Source organism: Mercenaria mercenaria, chromosome 17 (assembly GCF_021730395.1).
Source record: "Mercenaria mercenaria strain notata chromosome 17, MADL_Memer_1, whole genome shotgun sequence".
Lineage (NCBI taxonomy): Eukaryota > Metazoa > Mollusca > Bivalvia > Venerida > Veneridae > Mercenaria > Mercenaria mercenaria.
In genome coordinates this window covers 50,224,250-50,244,198 of record NC_069377.1, presented here as the reverse complement: position 1 = coordinate 50,244,198, position 19,949 = coordinate 50,224,250, and the positions used below count along the sequence as shown (strand labels likewise).

General features: G+C 32.6%; 1 protein-coding gene across 4 annotated transcripts; it reads left to right on the top strand.

The window, feature by feature from the left end:
- The first annotated feature begins 2,439 nt into the window (after positions 1–2,439).
- LOC123536930 (uncharacterized) lies at positions 2,440–19,658 on the top strand. Of its 4 annotated transcripts, none has more exons than XM_045320441.2 (4): positions 2,440–2,569; positions 8,661–8,951; positions 13,379–13,432; positions 17,782–19,658. In XM_045320441.2, exons 2-4 carry the CDS (start codon positions 8,681–8,683, stop codon positions 17,910–17,912), a joined length of 456 nt encoding a protein of 151 aa, XP_045176376.2. In that variant the 5' UTR covers positions 2,440–2,569; positions 8,661–8,680; the 3' UTR covers positions 17,913–19,658. The 4 variants fall into 4 exon arrangements, with proteins under 4 accessions (XP_045176376.2, XP_045176373.2, XP_045176375.2 ...); XM_045320438.2 differs by lacking the exon at positions 2,440–2,569 and adding an exon at positions 6,374–6,422; XM_045320440.2 differs by lacking the exon at positions 2,440–2,569 and adding an exon at positions 6,968–7,090.
- Positions 19,659–19,949: the final 291 nt, after the last annotated feature.

The following is a 19,949-nucleotide window of genomic DNA, read 5'->3' as shown; positions in this document are numbered from 1 at the left end:
TTTTCATATATGTGCGTTCCGAGGCAATGCAGAAATGTATTACGGCCCCAAAAAGGATAATTCAAAAGGAAATGACGTCATCGTCATAGAACAACGCTGTCATTCTCGAGCATTTTATGGAAAATTTAATGACGTGGATAGACATTATATTAATTTATTACTTTTTACGCGTTTTATGCTAGAATAGCGTTAGCGCATGTTCATTTCGTGTAAATTTAAGCTAGAATCACACTGTCCCGGACGGGCTTGCTGATAAGTTCCAGATTCCAATCCCCAGATTGCTCTGGATGTGTAAGAAAAAATGGATTTTGCAAATTTGTTACGTTATAAATCTCAAATGCAATCGTATCAGAGCCTTAACTAACCTTAGTAGAACCGGAATCAAACCGTAATAGCTGGAACTTTCTTTACCACAGTTATTCTTCCGGACAGTTACGATCTTTTACCATCTTTTCAGAACTGTTACGGATTCCTTACGGATATATTATCCGTTGCAAAATTTTAAGCATGTTCAAAACTACGCACCCTTGCCCGCGGATGTCCCCGATTTCTGAACGGAGTTCTACGTATGCGTAACGGATGCTATCCGGAACTCATCCGCAAGCCCATTCGAGGCAGTGTGATTCTAGCTTAATAACGTTTTCTGAATCCCTCTGGATATGTCGTTCCCTCGCCCTACAGGGCTCGGGAACCAGCCAATCCCTCGGCATTCTGCAAATGTTATAAGACGAAAAGCCATGCGTTATTCTTACAACATCAAAGAGATGGGGGTGATAACCGCAGCGGTCAAATTTAACAGCGCGGGGGTGGGTAGCGGAGAGGGTTGTTCTACACTAACATTCTTTATCTGCTTTTAGACCATGATATGTATTTTGTTGAATTATAATTCTATTAACTGACGGTTTATGATTTCTGCGCACGGTATAATTTCGATAATATTAAGAATATAAAAATGATTTAGAGTATGGGCCGTGCCATGAGAAAACCAACATAGTGGGTTTGCGACCAGCATCCGCGCAGTCTGGTCAGGATCCATGCTGTTCGCTAACAGTTTCTCCAATTCCAATAGGCTTTAAAAGCGAACAGCATGAAGCTGGTCGCATACCCACTATGTTGGTTTTCTCATGGCACGGCTCATATGAGAGATACATGAGAGATAAATTGGGCATTTTCAATATGAACATCATTTTAAAAGGAAGTGTCCATCAAAGTTCAAGAGGATATTCTTATAGATTGTATTTAAAACTTTAGATATCGTGTGATGTTTATTTTTAATCTATGAAACAGCTCAGCCACGTGATATATCAGTCTGAGTGCGCACTAACTATGGCGTTATGAAGGGCATAAGTCAGTAAGTAACATCAAAGACACCTTATACAGAAACTTCAGTGACAAAAAGTCGCGTCCCTTAAAGATTTATATTAGATATCATTTAAGTCGGAGAAAAATATATACAACAGCAATTTAAAGACAAAAACTCTTTTGACAGATAAAATGAAAGAAATTATGACATTGGCAAGTTGAGAGTGAGTCTATTTTGTTTTGGGTGCTTGTTCTGTTCTGACGAAAATATGAATAAAGGCGGCTTCTCAGGTAAGATATGATAAATAACATATCTATCTTTAATTCAGGCATACCGTACAATAAATTGTGTGATCAAAATCTTTTTATTGTAGCAGAACAATGTAGTTTAACATATTATTGAGCGCTCTTTTTGCCACATGCGCATTAAAATTAAAACATCCTGTAAAACATCAGAGAAACCAACAGCGTTGGAGACTGATATTGTGTTTAATAAACATGTCGCGTAAGGTAAAACTGAAACGACCATTACACTAGCAAGTAAAGATCTCATGTTTTGGTTTATACACGTACACTCTCATGTATTGGATTATATACTGCTGTTGACGAACAAATTAGACTCGTTGTTTATATCAGGTTCCATTAGGTTTTATCAGATTTTAAAACTGAAACGACCTTTACACTCGCAAGTAAAGATCTCATGTTTTGGATTATACACGTACACTCTCATGTATTGAATTATATACTGCTGTTGACGAACAAATTAGACTCGTTGTTTATATCAGGTTCCATTAGGTTTTATCAGATTTCATTACGTTTTATCAGCCATACTGAATAATTAAAAAAGAATCTTAGTCTTCTATGATTACTGGAAAACATATTGAATATGAAATGTTACCCTTTTTGATGACGCATTAATTAGTCCTCAGTAGATATTCTGTTAGGTGCGAAAATTAAATAATATGATGCTTTTATGCGTGTCCTTTTTCCGTAAAAAACCAATTATCTCCACGAATTTAGTTTTGTGGCCTGAAATCGTGATGTTTTACTAAAATTAAGTGTCAAAACTGATATCGCGCGCTCGACACGATCTTAATTATCAGATATTTACAGCTGATTACACATTAACATGATATTTATAGCAGTCATTATGATCAATATGACCCATTCACAAATTAAAATTAGCGAGCTGCTGGTATAAAAATTGTGCTTTTGTAAGCGTCTGTTGCAACAATTTCGAAAGAAACGGGAATTTATTGCGACAATAGTGAGTATTATAATTCCTTCTTGAAAATTTTAAAAAATTAATGTGACAAATGTTTTAAAATCACTAATTTGGCATCATGATTAAATCTGGTTGAAAATACTTGGGGACATGTTGAGAGATAACAAATATTGAAAAATATTACTGCTTTTTGTGTCGTTTGCTACTATCTTTGGCTATTTTGAGTTGCGATATTCATGACAACACAAATAAAATAATGTTGTAAACTGTCTTAGAGTTGCTTTGTTTTGGATAAATTGCAAAATATTAGTCTCTCATTTCTGCATTAAAACATTTTTAACTATTTCATTTTTCTGCTTTTACTTTTTCATGGAAAAGCTTAATTATCACTCCTAAATAAAAATATCTTTAAAGGTATATTAGATCCAAATTTCATATTTTAAAACATGAACAATTATGTTAACATGATATTAACAATTTTATGTCTATCAACAGTACTATGCATTAGGACTGTATACATGTATAGATAAACTCAGTATGAGTGTATACTACCACAAAAAAAACTGACTTTTTTTTTAATTTTTTTATTTTTTGTTTTGATTTTTACAATCAGCGGTTACTACATACCTTTTAATTATGAATGTAGCTCCGTAAAATTATGCACACTTAATTTATATATTTAGTAAAGTTAAATACATTATATCAATGATAATTATAAATGCTGAAGGTGAGTCAAAGTTAAAAGCAACTTGGTCAAAATGCTACTTTAATTAAAAAGATGACATTATGTCATATAAACAAAATATGTCAAATACTATATTATGCCAGGTTGCACCATTTGCAATGTATTTGCGAAAACAATTTCGGCACGACCCCGGGACCCCTAAAACTCAGCTTCCCATCCCAAAACAAAATCATCCATCTGCACCTGGACTAAAAGGAGGTAAAATGTACACAGGCAGAATTAAGATCAAACATATACATTCAATCGTTAATTGTGGTTGTGCATGATTCCAGGTGTTATTCCGAACATAATTATAAGCACAGTATATCACATGGATTAAAGCTACAATCCCTGAAATTCTGCGGGTTTTTTTTTCTTTTCGAAGTTGCCAGTTTTTTAATTTGAAAAAATCTCTATCCTTTCAATAAATTTACATTAAAATAAATACAAAGTTTATTAGAAAAAGATTTGTTAAATGGCTATGTCTGAACTAGTTGTATTTCTTTTCATCAGGCAATCCAAATTCCAGTCAGAATATCCAATAAAGAAATTGATAGACAGACACTTTTCAGACGTTAACTAGAATCTAATTAAATCCGCTCTTTGACCTCAGAAGTGTTTTGAATCGCAAGAACATCTTGTAATTGTTTTGTAGGCTTTCTAATTAAGTTCAGATTAGGTTGTTTATCAAGTAGAGTTGTGTACGTTCATGTGCATTTATATTAAAGGGGCATGCCTGCATACTTTTATATAGTTTTGGAAAACTGCTGTATTAACAACTCACTAAAACGTGGTGTAAAAAACGGGATGGGAGGGCGTTGAATATCAATTGTGCTTGGTGCTAGTTATTCATTTCAGTGTTAATTGGAACGAATTTAGCTATCACAGAATAAGTTATCGGTAATATAAGCCAATAGTCAGCTTGTTCATTTTAATATAGTTAAAAGTGATATCTTTCCTAGATTTAAATACATCTCTATGCGGTGTATTTTTGTCTTGTGTTAACAATGTGGCTATATGTAGATATAATGTAGGAAATATATTTTCACTTTAGTACCAAAGGACAAACACGTGCAAAAACAAACACAAGACAATAAATTCATTTGAAAAGAAAAACATCTGCAGATAATTAATGTTTGTATGTTTTTTTCTTGAGCGACTGTCCCAATTTATACTGACATGCCATGCTGAACTGTAAACGAGTTTAGTTCACGAATGTATGTGTTTAAAATATTTTGCTTAATATCAACGCAGCATGACATTCACAGCTATTTACAGAGGTCAGCAAGTCGAAAGTTTGAAACAGATTACGGCTACAATTCGAAATTTACCAGTCGAGAGTTGTTTGTTTTTGTTAATTTTTTTAAAAAAACGGTTAGCGTCGAGTATGAACAAGATTGCGGTTACCAGAATTATTCAAGCTGCTTTCTATGGAAAATTTATATTTATAATAAATTTATAATTTTGTGTCTGTGCCCCTTACACTACAGCAGTCATCAAACGTTAATAAGTTTCATATATTTTTAAAAGAATAAAATGATTGATTGCCGACATGTTAAGCTAATACCACATTTCATTAATATTTGGTATCTAGAAATTTAAGGAACGTGCCTCCCTATAAACATTTTGAAAAAAAGATTCATTGTTATAATGGAAGTTAAATGTTATACATTTCAAGAAAGTTTTACCAAACATATATGAAAATACTGCTTTATACTCATTAATTCTTCATTTTTTTATCCTTTGAACTTTCCGGTCGTTTAAACGTAACATCCTACACACAGCCAAAGGCAATTAGACACAATGTTTACACAGTCATTAAGAGTTATCTTCTCTTAAGTATGATTAGAAAAAATACTGGAGTGGTTATGAGAGGCTTCACATTGCGAAGTTAATTTCATTGTTTCTATTTTGTACGATTTTATGATGATATCAATTAATAGGGCTTGTTCATTGACATGAAATAAGATGTCAAGAAGTGCTTCAGTTATTTCAAGAAGCTTCTTGTGGACTTCAAGAATATTTCCGCGTGCCAAAGGCTTCGAATTCATTCATACATGGGCCTGTTACTGTGTCAAGTTAGCTTTCAATGGTATCCTCGTAAAATCACTCAAGTTGGGAGTAAAGATCAATTGTATTATTTAGAATGATTTAACGAAACGAATGCTAAAATACCTATTAATAATAATGTGAATAATCAAAAATTGACTGGCAAAATGACACTTATTTCAATATTAATGGGGTTTTGACTTGTATTATTTCTTATTTTACTGTTATACTGACATTAGTTAACACATATATCGTCTTGAATCATTTTGAACAATATTATATTGGTCTCCCCCTGTTTGACGTGCAGTGCAATGGATGTTACATTTATAGCATGCTAAATCACTTTTATTAATCAAAATCCATGTGATCTGATTTTTGTGGGTAAAAAAAGTTCCTTCTTTTTCTTTCATCACTTTAAATTCGTACAACAGGTATAGATTTAGCTTCTTAGTTTTATATCATTTTTTGCAGCTTTTCATATTTTTTAACAAGCATGAATTAGTTTTGAATATATTGTAACTATTGAAAACCGTGTTAGTAAAATGTCTCTTATGCCTCTCAAAGAGTAGTGAAGTACATGTATATAGAATTTTATGATGTTTTAAGCTTAATTTGTGTTCATTGATGATACTTTCATTAACATTAAAACTTATTATGTTGAACTAAATGTGCAGGGACATTACAATAAAAAGACGAAAGTTATGAAAAATCCAGCCTGTCAAAAACTGCATCTTGTCGGTTTTTAAACTGTTCCAGTCGCCTGCTATTGGACTGAAACTTGGCCTTTTAAACACTTGAATGAAAACTATAAAACTGCGTTTCAAAACTAAGCAAATGACATCAACAAGCTGCATACAAACATGTTTTCCAAAATCTGCGTATTTGTAAACGTGCATTATGAAACGAATGTTGTTGACAAATTCTGTATGAGCTTTTGATACACATCTGCATGAACCACAACTACAATGTGAATCAATTTCGTTAGTGAGTCTGCGTATCTTCAACACGAAAAACACTTTTAACTTATAATTACTATTTGTGGGCTGAAGCTGCTCTTCGAAAATATTTTAGAAATATGTAAGTGTTCAATGTTTAGGACTTTGTTGATAAAGAAAACAGAAGGTAAGCGAGTTAGAATGTGTAAGCCTATATTACAACTCTGGCCAAACTTCATATAAATTATATATTTCACATTTAATCCAGGCAGAGTCTGACCATGTACCTTCATGACTTTAATATGGTAAATGTTGTCTCCTTTATGTATTTATTTACTGTTCCATGTTTTCTCCCATACATGTAACGTTGGTTGGCTTCTGAAAAAAAAACTCAATTCATGTAACACTTTTGCTTATAATTTCCTTATTACTTAATGTATATTTTAAAAAAAAGCGTCGAAGACAGGTTTTCTTCAAACAGGTCGCCCAAACCCTAGTGTCCTCGTTACACACACTCAGACACTCACACACACACACACACACCCACATTTAGTCCGGGTTTGAGAATTCATTGACAATGTCTGGCAGAAGCTTTGTGTTTTAGCAAAGGTGTGTGCGAGTGGGATGGACAACATGATTTCATATACATGGTAAATTAATAATTGTGATGCGGGGGAACGACTTGTGAAGCACGTGAATAAATCGTATCAGGAATAATACAGGTAAACTGATGCAATATAAACACAGGTCGCATGTTCACTGTCCTTTCTTGTATAAAGAGATCCAGCGCAACGGAATATTTCCACTAGAGTAAAATCGCCCGTAGAAGCGACCGAATTTTCCTGATATCAAACGGTAGGGCAATGAATGCTTTGATTCAGAGATTTTTCTTAGTTAAAATAAATTTGCTTTCAGTGTTCGGGAAAATTACCAATACAAGTGTATCTGTTAGCGAGCAGTAGCTAGTGTCAGCGAATGGATATGCAATCGTGAATTAAAATGCTTTGAAGCTCTTGTTTTTTTTTTCTCGCGTTGTGGACATCTCAAACTGTTTTGAAATTTATACTTTCTGTATTAAAAACGGGATTTAATTCTTAAACGAAGGAAAATAACATAAGTAAGCTAATTGCTAATTTTCAAACTTACATAAAGGTTTGACACTTAATTTGTTTTTTGAGTTTTATACATTATGATACATGTATGAGATGCCAGTTGCTCCAATTAAGATAAACATATTTGAGATGGTAAAGGGGGCAACATTCAAGATTTTTTTAATTCAAAAATACTCTCTGTTGCAAATTTAAAATATGAAAGAAAATGATACATCAAATTATTTAGTAGTGCTTTTTTATATAGAAATACGTATAGTCTGTACATTATGTCGAAAATAATAAGCGCAGTAAAACTTGTTTTGAATGGAATGAATTTAACTGTACTTATATTATATTTATGAAGTGCCATACAAAATGATTGTGATTTCTTATTTTTGATAAATTGTACACATTGCTTTATGTTTTAAAATATTATTATGATATAAATTTGGAGGCAAGGTTATGATTAAGTTACTAGATACACAGCAAGTTCGGTATCATCAAACATATTGTAAGTGGTTCATCTCAGTTATTACATGTATATATTTACTGCAAATATTTTTCATATACAGGAATAGTGTAACATTCGTTTGAAATGAATGTCAGTAAGATATATCACGTTAGTACGTGAACAATATGAAAAAAGACTTTAAAAAGAATATTTATGCACCTTGTTCCAAGTACATAGGAATGTCTTCATATATGCAAGTTTTTACAGCAATCAGTTTGATATGGACATGCAGCATGTAAAACTGATTATCTGCATTTATTTAAGAAATAATTTATAGCAAAAGAGTGTTTTATCACTATCTATGCACGATGGGCGGTTATACGTCGGGCGTAATAATATCACGAGGGTGCAGCCCGAGTGAAATTATTTATACGACGTATTACCGCCCAAGTGTATAAATAGTGTTAAAACACGGTTTTGCTATAAATTATTTCGATTCTAATACGCCCTTAATCTAAAACAGTAGATAAAATATAGAAGCGTTCTTTCTTTGTCGCAACAAAAACATTGACGTCACTGCACGTTAACGTGACGTCATTCTAATGTAAGAGTGTTTTAACAGAGACAAGCATACTAGAATTAGAAGTATTACAGACATTTTGCTCCGTGGAAAAAAAAGTACAGGATTTATTTCTGGTTTAAGTTAAACAGTAATAGATTAAAATGATATTTAAGCGTAAACAAAATAACAACATAAATTTGAAACATTTTATTCGCTAAAAGTAATACTTTCTTGTCGCAAAATTTGATTATGTTTGTCTTTAACTGGCTGTTCACTACATTCTTCGCCACAAACTACATCCTGACACATTTTCATTTCCAGCTAAAAGCCGAAGCGCTGTAATGGAAATCATCCCAGGAAATATCTTAAATTTGAACCATCGGATGTTTATATGTTCATTTGCCCTCGTAGTCTCTATAGCCACGGTTGTGTCTGGACAAAGATCAACAGGCAAAGGATATGACAGTGAAGGTGTTGCCACGAATGACTTTAAAACGTTATGGGACGTTTATATTTTACCGCACTTAGAACTTGATCTCAACCGGAAAATTTCTCAGTGGATTGAAGAACAGGGGGACAATCCCGGGTCATCTAATTATGATCTTTTGAACGGTAAGTAATAGCAACATCTTACTGTTCTTTAACAAGTTACTTAAAAATATTTATCAAAATTAAATGCTATACAGTTAATTTTGTATATTAAAACTATGCCTGTCAGGGGTACGCCCAAAAGTTAATCTTTACTTACAAGTGGTCTTTATTCATAGGTTTAAATAGACTACACGTAGTTCAATCTATGTTAAACCTTAGAGTCAGTAACCTCTGTTCAAAGATGACCTGTTAGATATACACAAAAATGTATATGAATACTGGTTTAAAATATATAATGATATGACATCAACACATCTGGATATCGCGAGTTAAATACCAATACTTTCAATTATACTTGGACTGAAGAACAAATTTATATCATTTATAAAATAATAATAATGATAATAATAGTAGGTCAAGATGCATATGTAATTAAAAAAGATTCTTCGCTTTGCATGGAGAAATATACACGAATTCTTTCGCGGAATGACACTGCGCTTATAAGTCACGCAATATCTCCACTGCAAAACTCTTGCACATTTCTCGATACATATAATCCTCTTTAATAAAAACACAGAGTCATGGCGTTGTCCGTTCGTCCTTTCGCCCTTGAACGTTTCCGGACTCTTAAGTCAGCAATATTATAATTTCGACATTTGGACTTGAAGTAAAAATGTTTACTACCACTGGAGAAATGCACCTTTTGTTTTTGACGTTAAAGACTAGCGATCGTTTACTAGTCCACTAGAACAAGATTCCCATCTGCTCCAAGGCCGGTTTTACATGAATCCAAGTTTACTTTCTTGTTTCTGGATTAACCTTTCTCAAATCGAATTCTACAGTTACTTTTCAGTAATGAAATTCTGGAAAATTTCATCAGTTGGTGACAAAATGATTTAGAATATATCATACCTTGAGGTTTACATGAAAAAAGCGGTCATGAAGCTGTTTTTGTCAAGTTCGAAAAATCCATATGTCTGATGTTTTGGGCAATTTTAGCTAAAATTTTAATGAAAAAGTCAAAATTGTCTTCAAAATATACTTATGACCTCTGTCATATATATTGCATATATATCTAAAGATAGTTATATACGAAATGTAAGAAATATATTTTGATAAAACTCTCTAAAATTATTTAATTTTAAATAAAATATCATTCTATATATGAAAATGGACATTTTTCACCATGATGATTGAAAAATGCTATTTTCACCTCGACAGCATTGAAATACAGTAATTGTATATCATTGTTTTAACCTAAAAAGCAATTATATCCAACGAGTTGCAAGGAGAGGGAGGTTTGTGGGTGGGTGTAAGAGTTCTAAATTCAACTTGAAATTTGAATAACTTTCTCTGTCTACGTCTACAACTAAAAGTATAAAATTTATATTTCCACTACCAGTGCTACTTAGAAAGGTCATAATTTTTTACTCTAAGCAAAGAAATATAAGATATTTTTATAACTCTTTGCTCTAAGGACTATAATAAAAGTTTAAGCAAACTTGTTCATTAAAAAAATATTGGAACTATGTTTATGAAACATTGCCGTTGCTAGGACACACGATGTCACAAACTCGTTGTAGTTCGTACCAGTTTGATAGGGCAGTGCTTCAGAACATTGTTTGACATTTGATTTTACATAGCTCCTTATAGAAGTCACAGGTCCATAGTTTGTGCTTTTGTCCAGTCTATAGTTCAAAACTAATTGTTGCTGGGTTAAGGTCAAACCTAGAAAAAACAAGTGAAAATTTGTTTGAGATATATGTATCATGAAACAAAATACTTATTGCACGGCTTGCCAATTAATAGTCAAAACTATTAATCTTCTGTCCTTTTGACCTCGTACAATAGTTCTGACTATTGACTGGCAAGTCATTCAGTAAGTGTATTATATTAAACCAATGTTTAGCAATCCAAAAACATTTGTTTAATGGCCTAACAATAAAACATCAGAAAAGCATCAGTATACTTCTTTTAATAGCTTAGAAGTTCTACAAGAGCCCATCCCTTTTGTTTATGTACTCTCCATGTTTTATTACTTATTGCGGAAGCAAGTGTAAAGCTTGCTTTAAGTCCATGTATAGATGGTCTAACATCTCTTCTTTTACAGAGAAATATGTATTTTTTAGATTCTAATCACAACACGTTACAATTATATATAGTTTTTTTTTTCTGGATAACCCAAGATTAAGGATTTACAATTAATTTAAAACTTATAATTGTAATACTTGGCACGTTTTTCGATGTCTGTTCTCCCAAAATTAATGTACTAGAGTTTCCTTTTCACGTTAACAAAAGGTACAATATTCGCTTAGTCTTGTTCATTTTGAATAACAAAACATTGGTACCTAATATTCTATGAGAAATTCTAGTTTGTAACCATTGTAAATAAGTATCATTACATATCATATAATCTCAGCTACATATATATTTCCATTCAGCGTTATCAATATCAAAAGTATTACCCCATTTTTCCTGAGATGTTGGATTGTCGGAGTTTTTTTTTTAATAAAAAAATCTGTACATTTGTTTTATTCTTTTGTCTGTACTTACAATAGGCTTCAGAAAAAAGGTATAACTGGGAAAACATAGTTCAAACCCAACGTTGTATCCATTAAATGAATAGATTTAAAAGCTTGTGAGATTTCTCTTTTCATTCCCGCTTATGTGAGAAAATTTATTTTCAAATCCGAAGTTACCTCTAGGTCTTTTTGATCAGTAAATCTCTTTGTTCATAAAAGCTTTTTAACTTGATGTCTATGTTTTGAAAATAGTTTGTATAAATATAGCTTTAACACTGAAACACATGCAGTGCATATTGATTGGCCAAATTTGTAATTTTTTTTCATATACGGATCACAGTATTAAATGGCTTTTCTAAAATAGTTCCTTGTTTAAAAATAATACGGTCATAAATAGTTTGATATGTTATGTGTTTGATCCAATAGAACACTATTCCTCTACTCGTACTATAAACAGTATATATTGCTTAATACAATCTACAGGAAAAATAGTGAACAAATAAATAAAAAAGAACAGATAGACTAGTCGGACATCAGTCTAGAGGAAAATTGTATTTTATTTCAAAATATCTTACATGTGTTCAAACATATCAGTTTGCAGCAAATGAATTAATAGTTATTGTCCTTTGTTTTCAATTATTTGTAATAATTCGTGCTAATATAAAACACTATCCTATGACATTATAGTGCTTATTAAAAGAAATAAACTAAAATCGAACTTCGTATGCTGGAGTAATAACAAGTTATCTCCTATTTAATGGCAGGAGATTAGGAATAAAGTACCTCAAATGATATTTTAGATCGCCGTACATCATTATAAATTGGTGCATGTAAGAAATGAAAATGGGCATAAAATAACGACTATGTCAAGATATTGCCACAGTCTTTTGTAAGAACAAGACTTACATAAATTTGTATGCTATAACTCCACTTAATTTCAAAATATATATTACAAAAAACAAAACTGTGTATTTATTGTGTGTAAAATTGTAAAATAATGTTTTCCGCTTAAAAAAAGACTGAGACACATTAACCCAGGATGTGCATAAGTCAGTTTATCATTTTAAAGTATAATATAGAAAATCCTACAATATTTTTCTTAACGAAGAGTTATTGCCCTTGATTTTCAGTTTACCAACGATTGTCATTTCTTATGTAATAGCCAGTCGCAACTTTCTTTTTTATGTATTTGAACAATAACCGTAATATGAGAATCATTGTAAGCTAAACAAATTTTTGGCCTGTCAGTTATACATGTACATAAACAAACATATTTAATCCTGCTTAGCATGACATATCTGGCAAGAAACTATACACTGTATACGAGCAGAGGTATGCTACTTAGACAAAAATGTTGCCACAATATTATTCCATGTATACTTTTGAAATGACAAATATTGACAGGTTGTGTAATTGTGAACAATCGTAAAAAATGCACTATTTTTGCCCATTTTATGCACTATTTTTACAATAAACACATTAATTAGAAATAAGAGGGCTAAATTATTTAGAAAATGTTGTTTTCTTTACAATAAAATCATTCTCATGATAAATTTTATTACTTTTAATACAGAAAGGCTTCCTTTTGTAAATATATGGAAATTTTAAAAATCATGGCGGCCATATTGGCGGCCATCTGAAAAAAATGGTGATTCCACCCGCTTTGGCAACTAAAACATGGATTTCCTGAAACTTCATATTATTACCTGTCAAATGTAATTAAAAGTTTGTTTTGGCTCAAAAAATTAAATGAAAGTGTCCTATCTCTTGGACTAGCATGTGTCTTGCTTCTTTTTCTTTTCAAGGGAATACGAGATTTAATTTAAAACAAATAATTTTGAAATCTATTGTACATATAGTTTTAATACAAACATTAAAACATTCTCCTATTATCGAACTTGATAATACATCTTCATTTTTTTGCAGAGCATTCAAGTCCAGACCAAAACGAACAACGCTCATCCAGATTTAAACGTCTAGGTAAGTTCAAAAATAAATATAACTCTTTGTATTCCCGTTATAGTTTACATCTCCTACATCAGCCATATCGACATAAGTTACAATTTACAAATGTCATTGCAAACATATTCTGCTCTCATACTGATAAACCGTCATTTTTGTCGCATACTTTGTCTGCATTTCTGTGCATAACTTGAAATTCATACTCTGATTTGATTTTGTTCGTATGCAATTAGTAGTAAATAATAAATAACTGCGGAATATAACAAATTGTTTTGGTTTTCCCAATAAGATGAAAATCGCATTGGCTGCAAATAATGCAAAATCCGCAACGATAAGGCATAGCTGTTTATTATTAGATGTTTTACTGTATGTATTCGAAACGGACCTACAGATTAAATGAATGAACAAAGTCACACTATTTCAGTAAATTTTAAATGCCATTATGTCACCCGATATTGATTTTTTGTTCGCTATCTATCCGTCAGTCTGTCCATCCTCATTTAGCTTCTGTTACCTATAACATTGAACAGGAGTGATTGGTATCACTTTAACCGAGTATGTTTTTGTGAAGCTATGGCCCCCTGGAAGTCATTTGTATGTCCTCCGTAGGGGCGGCATATAAGAATCAGACTATCAGTCAGTCAGTCAGTAGGTCAGTCCCCTTGCTTTCCATTTGATAACTGAAGAACACTTGTGCGTGCGTATCTCAAACTTGGGAGGCAGGTTGGCCGTGACCGGCAGATGAACTGAGTCTATTGATTTTGAGTTTGATTGCTCAAAGGGCAAGCCCGGGTTGACTTTGAGCAGAAAATCGATTTCAAATTTATGAATGAAGATAGCTTATGCCTACAGTTGTCTGACCTTATAAGATGAATGCTTATATCCCAACTGCTTTATCGGTTAGTAGGTCAAAGATCACGTTCACTGTGACATTTGTCTGTTCGCGATCGATAACTCAAAATCAAAAGCATGTTGTATGTAGATTACTCATTGTTTTATGGATCAGCAGGTCAAAGGTCAAGGTCATGATAACCTTTAGTTCAAAATAAATTTTCGATCAATGGCTAAAAAAATGCATTAGTATACGCTTGCCAGACTGAATAGCATGATTAATTGTGGTCATTAGATAACCGCTGTTGTTTTAGGGTTCAGTAGGTCAAAGGCCACTAAGAGGTTGAGACTGAAAACGCGCAATGATTATGGAACGCTTTTATTAATAGTCACAAAACAAACATTTAGTATAACATAAAGTAATGCTTTATTTCGTTTTGGTGCACTCGCACTTTACAAAAAAAAGCCCGTGTTCATTCCTTTGGCATGCACGCGAAGACGAAATAAAATGTACAAGTGTTACATGTTGGTGCGCACGTCAACACGATTATGAAATGTTTCTTTCTGTTGTACTCAATGTTTAATTGTGGTGCGTTGATAATTTCGTGTTGTTCTGGTTTTGTTTTGTTTTTTGCGTTGGGTCGAGCTCCAAAACATTACAACGAAACTTCTAAAGAGTCGTTATGTTTCGTTGGCATGCAAGCCAGGTCTGCACAATGAAATGTGATACATAAGCTGGGCTCATGCCACCGCGACATAACGAACTGCCCTAAATCAGCCACCATAATTACATCTACAGTTTATTAACCTCAATGACATTTCATTGGGTGTACGACCGACCTATTCGTATTTAATTAACAAAAAATAATACTTTTGTAATAAGCATTGCAATGTTATCACCTTTTACTAGGATTAAATCATATGCAAGATTTAATTATTTACTAGGTACAAAGGAGATAAGCAATCATGCAGTTACTAGGCTACATCTGTAAACTGTATAAAATTTACGAACTAATTATGAAAAAAGTAACTCAGGTATATAAATCATTTGAATGACTGTTTTAATTTTTAGGAAGCTTTTTTATGGAAGTATTTTCTTCCATTCAGTTCAGAAGAAATGCACTCACAAGTTTACATTATGTGTTCGATTTCTAGAAGAGCGCTATAAAATTAAGCTCACTGATGGGTAAAAACTGAATTCTCTGAAAGTCATTATTTCTGGCAATCATTTGTTTGGAACCTTCTCAAATAGTGCTTTCTGTGATAACAAGGTTGCATTTTCGCATCGGATAGATACGTTCAAATGTGTTCTTAACCTGGTGTTAAAACACATCAACTGTACGTATCTATTATCTGGTAACAAATTACACATTACGGCGACGGGATTTGGTATTTATGAAGAAATAACAAAATTTATTGGTATCACTAACGTATGTAGGCTTACTTCTGATATTGATTTAGAGTATTATTAACGCATCTGTTCCGTACAGGATGACATTGTTATTTAGCGCTTATCAAATGAAGTTGTAAATTGACAATTGGATGAAAATACATTTCATCTTTTGTACTTCATAGCAAAATATGAAATATTATCCACACACTTTTACGGGACCTTAAACATGTGCACCCATTGTTTGTTGTTTTCTTTTTGATGTTGTTGTTTTGTTTCGACGGGTTTTTTTCCAAAGTAAAAATGTGTAGGGAAAGTAATACAATAGGATCAAATTACTGATATGATATACGGGTACAGGTACCATTTTGTATATAATTATATTTGGATAAGCGCATCGGGGCTCATAACTCAGAATATTTAAAAGTATGAAAGCACCTATTTTTACTTGAACTCGTAATGTCGGCCATCTGGACGTGTATAACTTACTCATTTCCTGATGAGTAATGATTCGCTATGATGAAATTTAGGTGTGGCTTGTAACCAATGGACAAGAGTGTATATCCAATAAATAACCACCTGTTGTTATTCATATCACATCGAAGAGTTTAATTGATTAATATAATAAAAAATATGCATTGTGTCTAAGCATGTGATGAATGATTCAATGTTGTGATATTATTTTAATGTACTTTATCTAATTATCTAGAGAAACATGGCAGTTCAGCAGACATATATATTATTTTATTGTTATTTGTTATTCATTGTCATTAGTTTCAAAATAATGATTATTTAAAGGCAGTGACCTCCAGATTTGGCTAAAAATAATATTTCTTTCAAATTGAAGTTTGGTCATATTATGAACATTAGAATATGAGTTTTTGTTTCTAAAATATTTTCAAAATTCCAGATCAAGAAAAAAAAATGACCGCGTCGGGAATCGAACCCCGGACCGCCGCGGCAATAAAGGCTGATAGCGCTATAGCGGAATTAGTGAATTATGTATTCAAAATATAGATATTTACAATCTAGACAGTTTACCTGGTTACAAACACTTTTCGATTTTCATCATAAAAAAGTAGTAAAAACAGCAAATTCTGATGTGTTTCCGTAATTAATTAAGTTTTAAAGCCTTCTTAAGTAATTTAGCATTTATTTCCAGATATCTAAAAAAAATTTGTTTGTTGTCGAACGATCTGAAGGCCGGTCCCTTTAATACTTGTGAACCAATTAATTATAATTCTAATTATAAGATTGGATAAAATAAGATGAGGTCATTTTATTACGTTCTCATAGGCTACAAAGCCCGACGATGACATACGATTTACGGAAAGATTTAATTTTTCATCCATATGGTTTATGTAAAATGAGTGTTCAACTGCCATGTTTTCTTGAATTATTTATATCAGGGTCTATCAACATACCTTAAACGACATCTCTTTCAATTAAGTGGTTTTGTTCTTCTAAGATAGGACTAAAAGTACATATTTCGAATATTGACCTTTCCTTATTTTAGCTTACAGACATGTGAATAAATTTACATAGACTTCCTGTTTGATTATATGAGCCATTAAGACTGTCCTAACTATCGTACTACACAATTTTGTCCGGCACTTTATTTTGCAGAACAAACTGTTGAACATAAAGAAATCGATTTCTTTACATCGAGTTCATTGGTTACTGTCACTTTTGGGTGATTGATGTCTCCTCTTTGTAATTTCAACAAAACAGGCAAAACTTCTAAATCTCCATCGCCTCTAAAATTATTTATAAGATCGAGAGTTTTTCCGCCATGTTTTATAAATTCCCTGATATTTTATTCACTTTTAAATTATAAATAATTATCCACATGATGTCAGTTTTTACCAGTCAGATTGAACATCACAAGCACCTAAAACAATCTTGACCTTTTCCGAACTATTGTGTTTATGGGTCTTTAATTTGAATATACAAAAAAGTCTATTCCGAAAGCACAGGTTTAACGGGAAACTATAATATATATAAAAGTTTGGTCAAGTGAAATCTATAGACTAAAGTTGTTCAAAATTTTTCAAACTTCTGTCGGATCTTCGCATAAATTCAACCAAACGTCTGTTGAAATAGCCTTTCAAAGAATGTTATTCATTGTTTATTTCTTTCTTTCTAGGGGTGGCCGGTTTAGAAAACTTGGATATAATGACCAAAACTCTGGACCAAAATCGTTTGCCGATGTCAGTCAACATGAATTCAAATAAACTGCGCATGCTCATGAGAACTGTGGGACGCAGAAGGAAGTGAACCGGAAATTAAACATTTAATTGGCATTCTAAAGCCGATTTCTTGTAGTGATATTTATAGACATATTGCATTATCGCATTGTGAACGTTGTCATTTTTGCAAACAAACGATTTATACACACGCTATTTAGTTGTGTTTTTTAAAACGCTATCTTTTATCATTAGAAATAAATTTTAATAAGTTACAAGTTTTCATATGTCTCCGAAACGATCTTCATTTAGTTAGAAATCGCTATATAGTCTTTTTAAAATTCCATTCGGTATTGCAGCGAACTCTTACAGCATTTGCTACAAATGAGAATATAATCCAGGCAAAAATAACAACGTTAACAGCATTGAATGAAATGACCGTGACACTCTTTTTTATCAGTGCAGTGCAATATTTCTTTTTAAGAGCAAAATCAAAAACAGACATTTTTAATTGACGATCCATCTGTAATAAATATATTTGATTTATACTAAACTCGTTGCCAATCAATAATTATAAAGAAGAAAATGTCTTGTATATCTTTACTAAAATAGTCCATGTATCCAGATTTATGTACCACTTCTCGAAAAGCAAAAAGTTTCCCTGTTTGTAAAACATGTAAAATATTTTCAATGCGTTTGTCACACAGACAAACAAACAAATTATGACAAATATAAGGAATTCGGTTGTTATTTTTGGCATACCCGTAAACACTGAATGATAATAATTCAGTTCTTACAGACAGAACTGTCTGCTTTAAATGATATCGATACAGATCTGGAGAATGAGATTTACAACTGTACTCACCGTAAAATGTTATTCTCATTACTTGGTCAACAAACCCATTAACAGTACAACATCTAACAACCATGTCTGGTTGTTTCACTAACATTGTGAAATATCAGGTAGCATCACCTTGAAAGGTGATGTAATTAATATTCTAGACAGCCTTCCACATTTGATAATCACTTTTCTCTCTAAATGAAAGTGGAGCATTCCTCAAAGTCACTTTACAGGACATGAGAAGATCTACAGCTTTTCATGTTAAAACAATCTGTTATAAAAATAGAAAAAGAGGAATCTCCACAGGTCTCTCAACACGACAAAAATGAAAATGCTGCAGGCTCGGTTTGATTGAGCCTATTCATGGATGGTAGTGGAAATGCATACTACCGTCCACGCCCTCTAGCCCCGGGTTGAGCAGAACTCAACATTTACACATGCTACAAGTACAAAAGCAATTTAGAGATATTCGCAGACGTGTTCATACTACAGTGCATATGGCTAAGTTCACGACGAACTCTGGGGTTGAGTAGAAACCAACTCTATAATCGATAACCCACTTGAACGGTCTAAGTTAGTACACCATTGGTACCTTCCTTGTTGGAGAGCTGAAGTCCTAAAACTCCGCTACGAGGCAGGGTTTATTGCTTGCTGGCTTTTCATCACAGCGCTCAAAGTGCAGGGGAAAAAAAGTTTTACATATTTCCAGGGCCAAATTTCTGACTGGTCATTTACTTTACAGGTGGGATAAAGAAGCATTTACACAACAGCCTACACTTCCCCAGAGCTCCGACGTGAACTTAGCCTATGTGTAATTCCATGAAAAGCGGCGTATGGTCCCCAGTTAAAACAAGTGAATGAAGTATTGCAATGCAATACAAAGTCCCCTACTGGAAGGCACCTAATCTTCTCTACTGCAGTATAACATAATGAACTGATATCTGTCAATGATGTGTAAACAAAATTGTACTATATATAATATAATATAACAAAGCACTTGTTTTCATTTGGATTTTTTTTGGCCGATTATACAAAAAGTTATCATAAAAGTTATTTATAGTAACAACAAAGTGAAATTAACCCAGAAAAAAAATTCTATATAGTATAAGTCTACAAGAAACTCTTTACTAGATAGATCAAAATACATCTAAAAATTAGATGTACCATGCATGTTGTACCACAGAAAGATTTTTCCCTACGGCCAGTAATAAAAAAAGTTATTCTTGAATTTGACATTTGACCTCTAAGTATGACCTTGACCCTAGTCCTAGGGACCTGGTTCTGGCG